At 37.9% G+C, this 17301-nt stretch overlaps 1 protein-coding gene across 3 annotated transcripts in view; it reads left to right on the plus strand.

Moving 5' to 3' along the window:
- LOC100393317 (calcium-activated chloride channel regulator 1-like) overlaps positions 1 to 17301 on the plus strand; it is a 51741-nt gene that overhangs the window by 13368 nt on the left and 21072 nt on the right. For all 3 annotated transcript variants that reach the window (XM_017974890.4, XM_002751048.6, XM_054236496.2), the window contains exons 8-13: positions 8995 to 9172; positions 10354 to 10454; positions 10822 to 11046; positions 11337 to 11607; positions 12179 to 12349; positions 13181 to 13420. In XM_017974890.4, coding sequence (XP_017830379.3) covers positions 8995 to 9172; positions 10354 to 10454; positions 10822 to 11046; positions 11337 to 11607; positions 12179 to 12349; positions 13181 to 13420 — 1186 coding nt within the window. The remainder of the gene's footprint in view (positions 1 to 8994; positions 9173 to 10353; positions 10455 to 10821; positions 11047 to 11336; positions 11608 to 12178; positions 12350 to 13180; positions 13421 to 17301) is intronic.

Genomic DNA, 17301 nt, shown 5'->3' on the forward strand with positions numbered 1-17301 from the left:
CCAGGCTGAGGTGGAAAGATTGCTTGAGCTCTAGAGGCGGAGATTGCAATGAGCTGTGATCATGTCACTGTACTCCAGCCTGGGCTACAGAGCAAGACCTTGTCTTAAAAAAAAAAAAGGAAAAGAAAAAATGACTATAAAGATAGAGTTAGCTGTTAAGCAGTATAGTACCAATCCTAACAAACATAGATTGAAGTTTAATGTAATTGTAATTAAAATTGTGAACTCAAAAAATTGGGAACACTCTGTGAGCACTATACCCAATTGCCTCCATTACTCATTTGAATTCTTTCTAACCTTTCATTTAAGTCTATTTATTTTCATGTTTTAAGTCACAAAATCAGAAAACTACTTCCTTCACTGACTTATCCTTGCCTCAAAATGGAAATTGCTAGTCTTAGCCAGGCCACTGATTAATACTACATCTCAACTTTCCTCATAGTGTCTATTTCTGATGAAATGTGTTAGTTTAAGTAGGCAGGCCCTGGATGAGGACAAACTTGGGATCCTGGCTCTAATATAAGTTAGCTAAATTAAATGACCTTGAGTAACTAACTCAACTCAACATCTGCTTCCTCAACAGAGATAATGTAGATTATAATAGTATCTCATTTAATTTCAGGAATTATGTAAGATAAATAAATGCTTAAGAAATGTTTACTATTATAATATTTATAATTCTTATTATATATGTCTATTCATTTCTAATGACAAGCACTGTACATTGGGAATAAGTTAAAATATGTACACATATTGGTTCACATTTTATATATATATATAGTTCTTTTGTGTTTGTTTGTTTTTTTTAAATTTTTTATTGGATTTTAGGTTTTGGGGTACATGAGCAGAGCATGCAAGACAGTTGCGTAGGAACACACATGGCGGTGTGCTTTTCTTTCCTTCTCCCCTTCACCCACCTTTGGCATTTCTCCCCAGGCTATCCCTCCCCACCTCCCCCTCCCACTGGCCCTCCCCTTTTCCCCCCAATAGACCCCAGTGTTTAGTACTCCCCTTTCTGTGTCCATGTGTTCTCATTTTTCATCACCCGCCTATGAGTGAGAATATGCGGTGTTTCATTTTCTGTTCTTGTGTCAGTTTGCTGAGGATGACGTTCTCCAGATTCATCCATGTCCCTACAAACGACACAAACTCATCATTTCTGATTCCTGCATAATATTCCATGGTGTATATGTGCCACATTTTTCCAATCCAGTCTATTATCAATGGGCATTTGGGTTGATTCCAGGTCTTTGCTATTGTAAACAGTGCTGCAATGAACTTTCGTGTACATGTGTCCTTATAGTAGAACGATTTATAGTCTTTTGGATATATACCCAGTAATGGGATTGCTGGGTCAAATGGAATTTCTATTTCTAAGGCCTTGAGGAATCGCCACACTGTCTTCCACAATGGTTGAACTAATTTACACTCCCACCAACAGTGTAAAAGTGTTCCTTTTTCTCCACATCCTTTCCAGCATCTGTTGTCTCCAGATTTTTTAATGATCGCCATTCTAACTGGCGTGAGATGGTATCTCAATGTGGTTTTGATTTGCATCTCTCTGATGACCAGTGACGATGAGCATTTTTTCATATGATTGTTGGCCTCATATATGTCTTCTTTCGTAAAGTGTCTGTTCATATCCTTTGCCCACTTTTGAATGGGCTTGTTTGTTTTTTTCCTGTAAATCCGTTTGTGCTCTTTGTAAATTCTGGATATCAGCCCTTTGTCAGATGGGTAAACTGCAAAAACTTTTTCCCATTCTGTTGGTTGCCGATCCACTCTAGTGACTGTTTCTTTTGCCGTGCAGAAGCTGTGGAGTTTCATTAGGTCCCATTTGTCTATTTTGGCTTTTGTTGCCAATGCTTTTGGTGTTTTGTTCATGAAGTCCTTGCCTACTCCTATGTCCTGTAGTTTTGCCTAGATTTCCTTCTAGGGTTTTTATCGTGCCAAGTCTTATGTTTAAGTCTTTAATCCATCTGGAGTTAATTTTAGTGTAAGGTGTCAGGAAGGGGTCCAGTTTCTGCTTTCTGCACATGGCTAGCCAGTTTTCCCAACACCATTTGTTAAACAGGGAATCCTTTCCCCCTTGCTTGTTTTTGTCAGGTTTATCAAAGATTGTATAGTTGTAGATATGTTGTGTTGCCTCCAGTGCCTCTGTTTTGTTCCATTGGTCTATATCTCTGTTTTGGTACCAGTACCATGCTGTTTTGATTACTGTAGCCTTGTAGTATAGTTTGAAATCCGGTAGTGTGATGCCCCCCGCTATGTTTTTTTTTTTTGCTTACAATTGACTTAGCTATGCGGGCTCTCTTTTGGTTCCATATGAAGTTCATGGTGGTTTTTTCCAGTTCTGTGAAGAAAGTCAATGGTAGCTTGATGGGGATAGCGTTGATTCTGTAAATTACTTTGGGCAGTATAGCCATTTTCACGATGTTAATTCTTCCTAACCATGAACATGGAATGTTTCTCCATCTGTTTGTGTCCTCTCTGATTTCGTTGAGCAGTGGTTTGTAGTTCTCCTTGAAGAGGTCCCTTACGTTCCTTGTGAGTTGTATTCCAAGGTATTTTATTCTTTTTGTAGCAATTGTGAATGGCAGTTCGTTCTTGATTTGGCTTTCTTTAAGTCTGTTATTGGTGTAGAGGAATGCTTGTGATTTTTGCACATTGATTTTATATCCTGAGACTTTGCTGAAGTTGCTTATCAGTTTCAGGAGTACTTGGGCTGAGGTGATGGGGTCTTCTAGGTATACTATCATGTCGTCTGCAAATAGAGACAATTTGGCTTCCTCCTTTCCTATTTGAATACCCTTTATTTCTTTTTCTTACCTGATGGCTCTGGCTGGAACTTCCAGAACTATATTGAATAGGAGCGGTGAAAGAGGGCATCCTTGTCTAGTGCCAGATTTCAAAGGGAATGCTTCCAGTTTTTGCCCATTCAGTATGATATTGGCTGTTGGTTTGTCATAAATAGCTTTTATTACTTTGAGATACGTTCCATCGATACCGAGTTTATTGAGGGTTTTTAGCATAAAGGGCTGTTGAATTTTGTCAAATGCCTTCTCTGCATCAATTAAGATAATCATGTGGTTTTTGTTTTTGGTTCTGTTTATGTGGTGAATTACATTTATAGACTTGCATATGTTGAACCAGCCTTGCATCCCCGGGATGAATCCTACTTGATCATGGTGAATAAATTTTTTGATTTGCTGTTGCATTCGGCTTGCCAATATTTTATTGAAGATTTTTGCATCTATGTTCATCATGGATATTGGCCTGAAGTTTTCTCTTCTTGTTGGGTCTCTGCCGGGTTTAGGTATCAGAATGATGTTGGTCTCATAAAATGATTTGGGAAGGATTCCCTCTTTTTGGATTATTTGAAATAGTTTTAGAAGGAATGGTACCAGCTCCTCTTTGTGTGTCTGGTAGAATTCGGCTGTGAACCCGTCTGGACCTGGGCTTTTTTTGTGTGGTAGGCTCTTAATTGCTGCTTCGACTTCTGACGTTGTTATTGGTCTATTCATAGTTTCAGCCTCCTCCTGGTTTAGGCTTGGGAGGATGCAGGAGTCCAGGAATTTATCCATTTCTTCCATGTTTACTAGTTTATGTGCATAGAGTTGTTTGTAATATTCTCTGATGATGGTTTGAATTTCTGTGGAATCTGTGGTGATTTCCCCTTTATCATTTTTTATTGCATCTATTTGGTTGTTCTCTCTTTTATTTTTAATCAATCTGGCTAGTGGTCTATTTTGTTGATCTTTTCAAAAAACCAGCTCTTGGATTTATTGATTTTTTGAAGGGTTTTTCGTGTCTCAACCTCCTTCAGTTCAGCTCTGATCTTAGTTATTTCTTGTCTTCTGCTGGGTTTTGAGTTTTTCTGATCTTGCTCCTCTAGCTCTTTCAATTTTGATGATAGGGTGTCAATTTTGGATCTCTCCATTCTCCTCATATGGGCACTTATTGCTATATACTTTCCTCTAGAGACTGCTTTAAATGTGTCCCAGAGGTTCTGGCACGTTGTGTCTTCGTTCTCATTGGTTTCGAAGAACTTCTTTATTTCTGACTTCATTTCATTGTTTACCCAGTCAACATTCAAGAGCCAGTTGTTCAGTTTCCATGAAGCTGTGCGGTTCTGGGTTGGTTTCTGTATTCTGAGTTCTAACTTGATTGCACTATGGTCTGAGAGGCTGTTTGTTATGATTTCAGTTGTTTTGCATTTGTTGAGCAGTGCTTTACTTCCAATTATGTGGTCAATTATTGAGTAGGTGAGATGTGGTGCTGAGAAGAATGTATATTCTGTGGATTATGGTGGAGAGTTCTGTAAATGTCTATCAGATTTGCTTGCTCCAGGTCTGAGTTCAAGCCCTGGATATCCTTGTTGATTTTCTGTCTGTTTGACCTGTCTAATATTGACAGTGGAGTGTTAAAGTCTCCCACTATTATTGTGTGGGAGTCTAAGTCTCTTTGTAAGTCATTAAGAACTTGCCTTATGTATCTGGGTGCTCCTGCATTGGGTCCATATATGTTTAGGATCGTTAGCTCTTCTTGTTTTATTGATCCTTTTACCATTATGTAATGGCCTTCTTTGTCTCTTTTGATCTTTGTTGCTTTAAAGTCTATTTTATCAGAGATGAGAATTGCAACTCCTGCTATTTTTTGCTTTCCATTTGCTTGGTAAATCTTCCTCCATCCCTTTATTTTGAGCCTTTGTGTATCCTTGCATGTGAGATGGGTTTCCTGGATACAGCACACTGATGGGTTTTGGATTTTTATCCAATTTGCCAGTCTGTGTCTTTTGATTGGTGCATTTAGTCCATTTACATTTAGGGTTAATATTGTTATGTGTGAATTTGATACTGCCATTTTGATGCTAAGTGGCTGTTTTGCCTGTTAGTTGTTGTAGATTCTTCATTATGTTGATGCTCTTTAGCATTTAGTGTGATTTTGGAATGGCTGGTACTGGTTGTTCCTTTCTATGTGTAGTGCCTCTTTCAAGAGCTCTTGTAAAGCAGGCCTGGTGGTGACAAAATCTCTGAGTACTTGCTTGTTCGCAAAGGATTTTATTTTTCCTTCACTTCTGAAGCTCAGTTTGGCTGGATATGAAATTCTGGGTTGAAAGTTCTTTTCTTTAAGAATGTTGAATATTGGCCCCCACTCTCTTCTGGCTTGTAGTGTTTCTGCTGAGAGATCTGCTGTGAGTCTGATGGGCTTCCCTTTGTGGGTAACTCGACCTTTCTCTCTGGCTGCCCTTAGTATTTTCTCCTTTATTTCAACCTTGTTGAATCTGACGATTATGTGCCTTGGGGTTGCTCTTCTTGCAGAATATCTTTGTGGTGTTCTCTGTATTTCCTGCATTTGAGTGTTGGCCTGTCTTGCTAGGTGGGGGAAGTTTTCCTGGATGATGTCCTGAAGAGTATTTTCCAGCTTGGATTCATTCTCTTCGTCCCCTTCTGGTACACCTATCAAACGTAGGTTAGGTCTTTTCACATAGTCCCACATTTCTTGGAGACTTTGTTCATTCCTTTTTGCGGTTTTTTTCTCTAATCTTGGTTTCTCGTTTAATTTCATTGAGTTGGTCTTCGACTTCAGATATTCTTTCTTCTGCTTGGTCAATTCGGCTATTGAAACTTGTGCATGCTTCGCGAAGTTCTCGTATTGTGTTTTTCAGCTCCTTTAATTCATTCATATTCCTCTCTAAGTTATCCATTCTTGTTATCATTTCCTCATATCTTTTTTTAAGTTCCTTAGTTTCTTTGCATTGATTTAATATATGTTCTTTTAGCTCACAAAAGTTTCTCATTATCCACCTTCTGAAGTCTAATTCCGTCATTTTGTCACAGTCATTCTCCGTCCAGCTTTGTTCCCTTGCTGGTGAGGAGTTTTGGTCCTTTCTAGGAGGCGAGGTGTTCTGGTTTCGGGTGTTTTCCTCCTTTTTTCGCTGGTTTCTTCCCATCTTTGTGGGTTTATCTGCTTGTCGTCTGCGTAGTTGCTGACTTTTCGATTGGGTCTCTGAGTGGATGCCCAGATTGTTGATGATGAAGTATTTCTGTTACTTGGTTTTCCTTCTACCAGCCTAGCCCCTTCGCTGTACGACTGCTGAGGTCCACTCCAGGCCCTGCTTGTGTGGGGTGCACCTCTACCAGCTGTGGCACAGCGAGGGATGCTACCCGTTTCTTTTTCTGCTATCTTTGTCCCAGGATGATGCCTGCCAAATGTCAGTCTTTTGGATATAGAGTGGTCAGGGAGCTGCTTGAGGAGACAGTCTGTTCTTTTAGGAGCTCAATTTCTGAGCTGTGAGCTCTGTTGTTCATTCAGGGCTGTTAGGCTGCTATGTTTGATTCTGCTGCAACAGAGCTCATTAAAAAAACCCTTTTTTTCTCAAATGCTCTGTGTTGGGGGGTTCGGGCTTTATTTTTCGATGTCCTTTGAGGTGTCCTGCCCAGCTAGGAGGCAGACTAGCCACTGTTTGCCTGTGGAGTCTCCACCCTGCTGATGTGTGATTTGCCCTGTTCCTGCAGGCTCTGCTGTGGTCTCCACCACGCCCTGTGGCAGAGTCTCTTCGTTGTAGCGTGTTGCCTCGGCAACGGCAGGCTGCATCAGCAGTGGGCATGCATCTCAGTAGGGACGGGTTGCCTCGGCAACGGCTGGCTGCCTCAGCAGTGGGCGTGTATCTCAGTTGGGGCGGGTTGCCTCGGTAGTGGTGGACGCCCCTCCCCCACAGAGCGTCTCAGACCGTCTGCTCGGGATAGTTTGAAATCGCGATTTTGTTCGTCCCACTGGGTATCCCGAACGCTCTGTCCCTGCAATTCCCTGGGCTGGCCTACTGTCCAAGTCTCGTTCAGTCTCAAGTCCAGCCCTCTCAAGTCTCAGGTTGCCAGTTCAACAGGGCACCCGGAAAAGCGCGCCCTGTGGGGATTGCTGGGTAGGGCCAGCCGCCGCCGCCGCCCCTGCTGCCGGCTTCGCCAGGCCGACTTACTGCCTGGCGTCCCGTGTCTTTTTTATACTTGGGAGTTTCCCCGTTCTGTGGGCAACAAAGATCAGTCTGGAAATGCAGCTCAGACTCACCTCTTTGCGGATTCAACGAGAGCTCCAATCCTGGGTTGTTCTCACAGCGCCATCTTGAGTCCTCCACAAAGAGCTTTAGTCCTTCTTTTGTTTTTGAGATGGTGTTTCACTTTTGTCGCCCAGGCTAGAGTGCAGTAGCATGATCTCAGTTCACTGCAACCTACACCTCCCAGGTTCAAGCAGTCTTCTGCCTCAGCCTCCCAAAGTGCAGGGATTACAGGTGTGAGCCACAGTGTCCAGTCTTTATATATATCTTATGATACCTTGACCAGAAAGTCTGTTGCTGAATAATGGTGTCAAATCACATTCAGAGCTATAAACAGCCCTTAATTACTTACATAATAAAACCAATCAGTACATAACCATTTTACTTACAAAATTCTAACAATAGCTAACATTTACTGACCTTATTATATGTTATTGCCTATGCTTAACAAGACATGCAGTCTTATTTTATCCTTACCATTACTCTGTGAGTTGGATAATATTACTATGCCCATTTTGCAGATAAGGAAACTGAAGTACAGAGTAATTAAATCTTTCTCTATATTATATAGTCAATAATTGGCAGATATGAGATTCAAAATCTGGTCTTTCTGATCCCAAAGTCTATAAACTTAATCATTACACTAATCTATCTATAAAACTCTATTATAAATGTATATAATACATACATGTATATACCATATAATATACATGTATAGGCTTTCATATAAAGTCTTGAGAAAAACTAAACATTACCTATTCTATTTAACAAATGGCAAAGCTGGAATTTACTCTCAAGGTATCTAATGCCAAATCTCTTCATAGAACTTAGGAAGAGATGAAAAACAAATATTTGCATTAATTCACAAAATTAGGAACTTTCTTCTTTGTGACAGGTCAAAGTTTTTTTCAGGAAATTCTGAGATTCTTCAGAGGCGATCAAATAAAATGCATTTTTTTTTTTTTTTTTTTTTTTTTTTTGAGACAGAGTTTCACTCTTGTTACCAGGCTGGAGTGCAATGGCACAATCTCGGCTCACCGCAATCTCCGCCTCCTGGGTTCAGGCAATTCTCCTGCCTCAGCCTCCCGAGTAGCTGGGATTACAGGCACACGCCACTGTGCCCAGCTAATTTTTTGTATTTTTAGTAGAGACGGGGTTTCACCATGTTGACCAGGATGGTCTCGATCTGTTGACCTCGTGATCCACCCAAATAAAATGCATTTTTAAAGAACGTATTACGCAATTTAAACTTGTACACCCACCTTTGGTCATGACTTTCCAGAGGCTATCTAGTCTGTAGTCTTTTAGAACTGTCTGGGTCACTTGCCTCCACCCCAATTATCACTTAGATAATACTGACAACAATAATAGCTAATAGTCAGTGAATACTTACTATGTGTCAGGCATTGCTCTATGTGCTTATTTTTCCTCTCTTTGGTAGCAAGAGTATATTTGAGAGGATTAGAAGAAGTATTAACACTCTAGCTTTGAAACGTACAAGACCACTGTAAATTACACGCATTTCCATATGCCAACTCAGCCTGAAATGATCTCAGAGTTTCCTGTTGCTTACTCTGATGCAAGGACTAAAAAAACAGGTTTATTCTTATTTTAAATATATTAAGATATGGGCCAGGCATGGTGGCTCACACCTGTAATTCCAGCACTTTGTGAGACCAATGTGGGTGGATCGCCTGAGGTCAGGAGTTTGAGACCAGCCTGGCCAACATGGTGAAATCACATCTCTACAAAAACATAAAAATTAGCCAGGCATTGTGTTGGGTGCCTGTAATCCCAGCTCCTTGGGAGGCAGAGACAGGAGAATCACTTAACCCAGGAGGTGGAGGTTGGAGTGAGCTGAGACCACATATATACATATGTATATATGGAATACATATATATATGACATTCTATAATTAATAACCTGGCTTTTTCATTATCAGGCAATTTCTCAGAGTAACCAGAGTACCTTGGGTTCTGAAATCATATTACTAACAGATGGGGAAGATAATCAAATAAGCTTATGCTTTGAAGAAGTAAGACAGAGTGGTGCAATCATCCATACCATTGCTCTGGGACCATCTGCTGAGAAAGAACTGGAGACCCTGTCAAATATGACAAGTAAACCTGTGGAATATAGTTTGAATAAAAAATAAATGTCTAGTCTCTCTTATTCCAGGGGCTCTTTCTCTATAAATCTGCTCAAAAATTTTCTATCCTAAAAATTAATCTTTGTCCATTCTTCATTTTTCAGATTAAGTTCTTTTCCATTTCTTTCACTTCATACACCAATTTTTTTCTAATACTATTTAACATTTGCTGTCTTTATCCCCCACCTACTTTCTGCCAATGCTACCAAACAGAAACTCTTTTCTCTATGGTTACTCAACTGGAAGTCAAAAATTATTGCTCAATTCCAGAATACTACTCAATTGCACAGTAGAGATTTAGACAATCCTCTTTTATAGATGAGAAAATGGAAACCTAGAGAGTGTAAATGATTTGCCAAAGGCCATAGACTCCTGAGTAACATTTCAAAGCTCTTTGTAGCATACTATCCTATTCCTGCTTTACCAAATCTTGCTAAATCTTAGTTTGAAACATTTCTGTATTTCACCTTTCTACACAATCCTTCTACCACTGCCATTATAAACCAGCCCTCACAACTCCCTGACTGGGAGACTTCACCTTATCTTTCTGCCATTTATCAGTTCAATAAACTTTCACCTTATCTTTCTGCCATTTATCAGTTCAATAAATATGTACTGATTGTTGTATTTGTGGCAGTCACTTGTGTTAATTCTTGCCCTCTATAATCTATTCTTTCCTAACTCCTTACACCTAAGTAATCTCTCTCTTCATTAATTTCAACATCATTTATTTCCTGCACTTAATTTTTACTTTATTGTAGACTGTAATTCTCTAATTGTTTTGGTGTACCTTAGACACAACTAGAAAATAAGCAGCTGGTTCAGAAGAACTATCTTAAATTTCATTTTTATGACATTATTTAGTGCTTAGACCAGCTTTAGCAATGCGGCAGGTGTTTACATTTGATGATTGATTGATGTAAAAACAATGAAATTTGGCCCATTCTTTAAAGATTCTTTTATTCTTACTTATCTTTCTTATTTTGAGCAAGGTTTTAGTTATTAATGTAGGATTACATAAGGGACACTGGTATACTGAAAGTTCACAAAGTGCTTTTGTAAGTTTAAAACACTATTTAAAAATAGATTTTAAAGTGTATTGATGAAAGCAAAATAACGAATATGATTTTTCCACTTAAAATTTGATTTCAGGAGGACATCGTTTTTATGCCCATAATGACATAAATGGCCTTATTGATGCTTTCAGCAGAATTTCATCTAGAAGTGGCAGCATCTTTCAACAGGCTCTTCAGGTCAGTATAATTAAAAAAATTATTTTCTTTATCACAATTGTGATAAATGTCTATTATCCTAATTGTTAACTCATTTCTCTAATAGATAATTTTTTGCCCAAAAATATTTCAGATATGCAGAAGAAAAACATCCTTACTGAATTTGCTTTTCCATAACACTTATAGCCACCTTTTGTCTTGAATTCTTCTGTTCTTTAGAATTAGATATGCTTTTTATTTGGAAAATTCTTTAAAACAATTCTTAGTTATTTTAATTAAAATCTTAAAAACAAATTTAAAATTACTCTAAAGCGACTAAACTCAGAAATTTTATTAACTATGATAACAAATGGATTTTATGTGTTTGTTGTTTTTATTTACCAAACAGTTGGAAAGTAAAACTTTGAATATCTCAGAGAAGAAATGGGTAAATGGTACAGTGCCTGTGGATAGTACAGTTGGAAATGATACTTTCTTTGTTGTCACATGGACAATACAAAAGCCAGAAATAATTCTTCAAAGCCCAAAAGGAAAAAAATATACTACCTCGGATTTCCAAGAAGATAAACTAAATATACGGTCTGCTCGTCTTCGAATACCAGGTATTGCAGAGGTAGGTCTATTATATGCTTTCTTAATCAATCTCTATTTTTTAAAGATGAAAATAGCATAAATAATATCTTATACATTGCCAATATTAAAATGATGACAATCCATCCGTAATAAAGAAATCAAATTGAATAATTAGGGATTCATATTTATACTATTTACTAGTTTGTGAAATTGGATATTAAAAATCATGATTATTATTCTGCTTAAATTTGTAAATAATTTTGTATTCCAAGCAAGGAGAAGGAAAATATTACCAAAGCTCTTAGATAGATTTTTCTTTTAATGTTTCAGACAGGCACTTGGACTTACAGCCTTCGAAATAATCATGCCCAATCTCAGTTGCTAACTGTCACAGTGACCACTCGAGCAAGAAGCCCTACCACACTCCCAGTAATTGCAACTGCTCACATGAATCGAAATACAGCTCATTACCCTAGCCCAATGATTGTTTACGCACGAGTCAGTCAAGGGTTTCTGCCTGTTCTGGGAATCAATGTAACAGCTATTATAGAAAATGAAGATGGACATCAAGTAACATTGGAGCTCTGGGACAATGGTGCAGGTAATAAGAATCTGCATCTTATGCAGATTCTTCTAAACTTCCACTAAACTTAAAATCTTCCTACAGTTCTATGACCTAGAAGTCAATATTTTCTGTATTTGCTAATGAATCGCACATTTAAGTAAATGAAATTTAATCCTAACGTTTTAAAAACTTTTTTCTCAGTTATCTTTACAACTCATAGACATAGCACGTTTGCCATTTTTTAATTTTATGAACAATTTTACTTTTTCCATGGAACTTAAGAGGAAAAAACCCATTTTCATTAATGTCAGTGTTTCATATATGCTTTCTCCAGTTGTTTATTTTTCTTATTTTAATAAGTACTTTTTATGAAATAATAGTAACAGCTAATATTAATTGAATGCCTACCATGAATTAGACTTTTCCAAAAACACAGAGTTAGCAGGTGGCCCAAGCTTTCAACCAAAATGTCTGATTCCAGGATTCATGTATTTATAACACTGATACATACTATCTCCCAAATTACTGACATCATCAGTGTTCATAAATGGATATGATTGTCATTTTTACTTTATTGGATGACTCATTATTACATTTTGTTATCAAGGTGCTGACACTGTCAAGAATGATGGCATCTACTCAAGATATTTTACAGATTACCATGGAAATGGTAGACACAGTTTAAAAGTGCATGCCCAGGCAAGAAAAAACACAGCAAGGCTAAGTTTAAGACAACAACAGAATAAAGCTCTGTACATACCTGGCTATGTTGAAAATGGTAAGTAGCAGTAAAACAGAAATGTGTTTAGACAAATTGTATATGGCAAACATTGAAAATAAATGTACTACAGAAAGCCCAAGTATATAACATTGTAATCATCTATGTATGTTTCAAAACCATATTGGCATTTGTAGACCTAGCATAGACCTATGTTTCCACATATTTTGTTCACATTCCCCTGAGTTCATTTCATTTACATTGAAAAAAAATTACTGAGCACCTACTATGTTGCAAACACTGTGCTGGGTGCTAGAGCTGCAAAGATAAATAAAACATAATCCTGGTCCTCAAAGAATTTTCAGCCAAGTAGTAGAGATAGATAGGTTAAAAGATAGTTTTAACATAGCATAAGGTTTCCTCATCAATTTTTAAATATCAGTAAACAAGCTTTTTCTCACTAAAAGCTGTTATGTTTTCAATGTCTGCTATCAATCAAAATTAATCCTTTACAGTTAAAAGATCAGCTTGCAAAATGAATAAACATGGCGGCAGGGCGCGCCTGTAATCCCAGCACTTTGGGAGGCTGAGGCGAGTGCATCACCTGAGGTCAGAAGTTCCAGACCAGCCTGACCTACAGGATGAAACCCCGTTTCTACTAAAAATACAAAAATCAGCCAGGTGTGGTGCTTAGTGTCTGTAGTCCCGGCCACTTGGGAGGCTGAGGCAGGAGAATGGCTTCAACCCAGGAGTCAGAGGTTGCAGTGAGCCGAGATTGCACCACTGCACTCCAGCCTGACGACAGAGCAAGACTCTGTCTCCAAAAAAAAAGAAAAAGATAAAAGAGTAAATATCGCAGTATGAAATGTTACAAAATTATTTTCTTGGTAGGAAAAATTATACTGAACTCACCCAAACCTGAAGTCAAAGATGATGTGGCAGAAGCTCAAATAGACGACTTCAGCAGACTCACCTCTGGAGAGTCATTTACTGTATCAGGAGTACCTCCTAACAGTAATCCTTCTCAGGTGTTCCCACCTGGTAAAATTGTAGACCTCGAGGCTAAGTTTCAAGGAGATCGTATTCAACTTTCATGGACTGCCCCTGGCAAGGTCCTCGATAAAGGAAGAGGTAAGTTTGACACTACGTTTTAAAATACACTAAAAGAAATACCATTATCTTTCATTTGCTAAAAATTTTCTAATGTCCCATTTATAAATAACATTTATGAAGTGTCTACTATAGGCCATTATTTAATTATTTTCAGATGTGAAAACAAGCTGTAAGCGATAACTGGACCAAGTAATTTCTATGTTTCAAAACTTACACTTCTAACCCATCATGTCAGATTCTATTATGCCAAACTGTCAGAAATTGAAGCATCTTAGAAATTACTTTGATAAGACAGTTAACAGCTTTCTGTTGCATTATCTTCTCCCCAAATTTTAAGTATTTCTGTACTTGCAGTTTCATTCATTTATCAACCTTCTGTTGAGCTGTCACACTGTTAAGTTCCTAAGATCCATACTCTCAACAGTCAATTAAATACAGAAGACACACAAGTAAACATAGTTACATAAAGTATAATAAAACATATGCTTTTATAAACAGAGAATCATGTGGCAACCCACAGATGGGCCACAAACTCCTAGTTAGAGGTTGAAATCACAGAGTATGTCATAAAGCCTTCCCAGGGTAGACTATCCCTGAGTATTGAAGAATGAAAGTAGTTACCCAAAATAAGTGAAGGTGTCCCACAGAGAGCGATGTTCATGTGCACAGAAACTCACTTGTTTGAAAGATTTGTTCATGGAGTTTGCATAAAGTTTAAGGTGAAAAGATCTCATTTATTCAAAGTTCCTAATAATAAACTACCCTAATTCCAAAAAGTTTAAATTACTTCTATCATTGCTTGAAATTTAAATGAATTCAATCAGTATTTATTGAATGCCTACCACATTCCAGTATTACATAGGTTAGTAGACTTTTATGGGATAAAACCAGTCTTGCTGTTTTCCTTTTAAGATTGGGAAAAATGAAAGCAATATGCAATCTAGATATACATAATATCTCAGAGATTGCCAGTGCTAAAACACCAGTGTTGAGTACTGTTTCCCCTGTGTTACAATAAACCCCTCATTGTACACTCTCAAAAGAAAAGATGCTTCTTTCACTCACTATATAGCATTTTCAAAGCTACATTTCTCATTATCATTATACAAAGAGAAAATCATTCAAAAGCCAGAGGAAACATAGAATATGCACAAACAGAGCTTTTGTATTTCAATGTTGAAAATCTTATGACAGCTTCCAAAATACCTTATTTTCTCATGCTATGGACCTTAAACATATAACAAAATCCCCAATATTGCCACTGAAAAGCCACAAATGAAATTTCTTAACCAAATACTTAGTTCTATAGTGAATTCAGTAAAAACCAAGTTTTCAGTTCAAGATTGGGTTCATAAGAACTTTCTCTCATGCTGATTATAAGATCTAAAAGTAGAAGTAATGTATAACCACAAATGCCTAAAACAGGTGGGATCTAATCTTTGTCTTTGCTTAGGAAAAATAGGAAGAGGTAGTGGTAACTGTTAAATGTTACCTGTAGGCATTCCAAAAGTGAGGTAGAAACAGTATCTTAAAGAATAAATGAACATCTATATAATCCTAAATGAAGCACTTAAATTACCTGTGACACAATTTCCATGCCTGTCAGATATACAAATTAGACTAGATGACCTAAAATTGCTAAAACAAGTAGTTATAATTCTTATATTTTATGATTTTCTAATTCCATCATTTTGGGTGTCAACAACTGTACTGTTAGCCAAGTAATTAAGGAGGTCAAATACATGCCAACATAGGACCAGGTATCCTAAGTGACACAAAGAGAACAAAACATAGTCTTTGCCCTCAAAAATTATCAGATCTAATCAGAATAAAAAATTGAACCTCTACTAAACTATCTGAAAAACTCCATTCCATGAAATAGAAGTTCATGAAAGAGAGTCATCAGGGTGAATGAAATGCCTGGATGAGAGTTCATGCAGTTGGACTTGGTTGGAGTACAATCTGCAACCATAAAGAGAAGGAGGCACATTTTGGAGAGAGAAAGAACAAAATTATATGATCAAGATCAAGAAAGCAAAATTTCACAATGGAATATTTGAATTAAAATATGGAATAGATAGGTAGAGAGGAGAGAGAGAGAGAGAGAGAGAGAGAGAGAGAGAGAGAGAGAGAGAGAGAGAGAGAGAGAGACCTGCCTAATGGAACACAGGGTTTTTGAGAAGAGTGATAGAATGGATTGGTAAGGCCTATTTAAGAGGAAACTAAATGTTAAGCAGAGGATCTGAATTCTTTTTAAAACTACACTTAAAGTTATTCACCACACACCTGAAACACCTTCAACATTTCACAGAAAAGTTAAAAACAAAGTCTTTACTTCAAAAAAGAACATCTGATGTTTTATTTTTCATCACATTTCAAAATGTAAGAATGTATTTTTACACAAATGGTGGGTATCAAAAGCAGTATAGAAAGAAACATTTATGTTGGCATATTATTTTCCTTTCTTGTTAAAATAGCCAATATTTCAAGCATTTACCAGTTTACCTTTTATTAAATTGTAGTAAACATGTTGCATGCATTATCATCTATAATTCTTAGCACTAGAATAGTAGACACTCAATAAATATTTGTTGAATGAATTGAATAACTGAATCTCTATTTTAATAGATAAAAAACTAGAGATAAGAAAGTTGGCCGGGCACGGTGGCTCACGCCTGTAATCCCAGCACTTTGGGAGGCCAAGGCGGGTGGATCACGAGGTCAAGAGATCGAGACCATCCTGGTCAACATGGTGAAACCCCATCTCTACTAAAAATACAAAAAATTAGCTGGGCACAGTGGCGCATGCCTGTAATCCCAGCTACTCAGGATTCTGAGACAGGAGAATTGCCTGAACCCAGGAGGTGGAGGTTGCAGTGAGCCGAGATCACACCATTGCACTCCAGCCTGGGTAGCAAGAGCTAAACTCCATCTCAAAAAAAAAAAGCTTAAATAAACTTCTTTTTATTACACAGCTAGCTAGTAGTAAAATGAGGGTGCTACTCAAGGTCTGCCTAGGTCCTTAGTACATATTTACTTTTTATTTTTATAGGTTTTTAATTTTTTATTTTTGTGGGTACATAGTAGGTATACATATTTATGGGGTACAAGAGATTTTCATCCAGGCATGCAGTGTGAAATAACCACATCATGGAGAATGGGATATCCATCCCCTCAAGCATTTATCCTTTGTGTTACAAACTACCCAACTATACTCCTCCAGTTATTTTATTTTATTTATTTATTTATTTTTTTTTTTTTTGAGACGGAGTCTTGCTCTTGTTACCCAGGCTGGAGTGCAATGGCCCGATCTCGGCTCACCGCAACCTCCGCCTCCTGGATTCAGGCAATTCTCCTGCCTCAACCTCCCGAGTAGCTGGGATTACAGGCACGCGCCACCATGCCCAGCTAATTTTTTGTGTTTTTAGTAGAGATGGGGTTTCACCATGTTGACCAGGATGGTCTTGATCGCTTGACCTCATGATCCACCCTCCTCAGCCTCCCAAAGTGCTGGGATTACAGGTGTGAGCCACCGCACCCGGCCTCCTCTAGTTATTTTTAAATGTGTAATTAAGTTATTATTGACTATTGACTGTGGTCACTTTGTTGTGCTATCAAATAGTAGGTCTTATTCATTCTTTCTATTTGTTGTGCCCATTAACTATTCCCACCTTCTCCTACCCATCACCCCCAACTGCTCTTCCCAGCCTCTAGGAACCACTCTTCTACTCTGTATGTCCATGAGTTCAATTGTTTTGATTTTTAGATCCTACGAATAAGTGAGAACATGCGATGTTTGTCTTTCTGCTTAGCACATGTTTCAGTAGTACACATTCCAGTCTCTCTGCCTCCTTTTGCTGGTTATCCTTATCCCTGTTTCCCACTCTATTTATCATTGC

Source organism: Callithrix jacchus, chromosome 7 (genome assembly GCF_049354715.1).
Source record: "Callithrix jacchus isolate 240 chromosome 7, calJac240_pri, whole genome shotgun sequence".
Taxonomy (NCBI): Eukaryota; Metazoa; Chordata; class Mammalia; order Primates; family Cebidae; genus Callithrix; species Callithrix jacchus.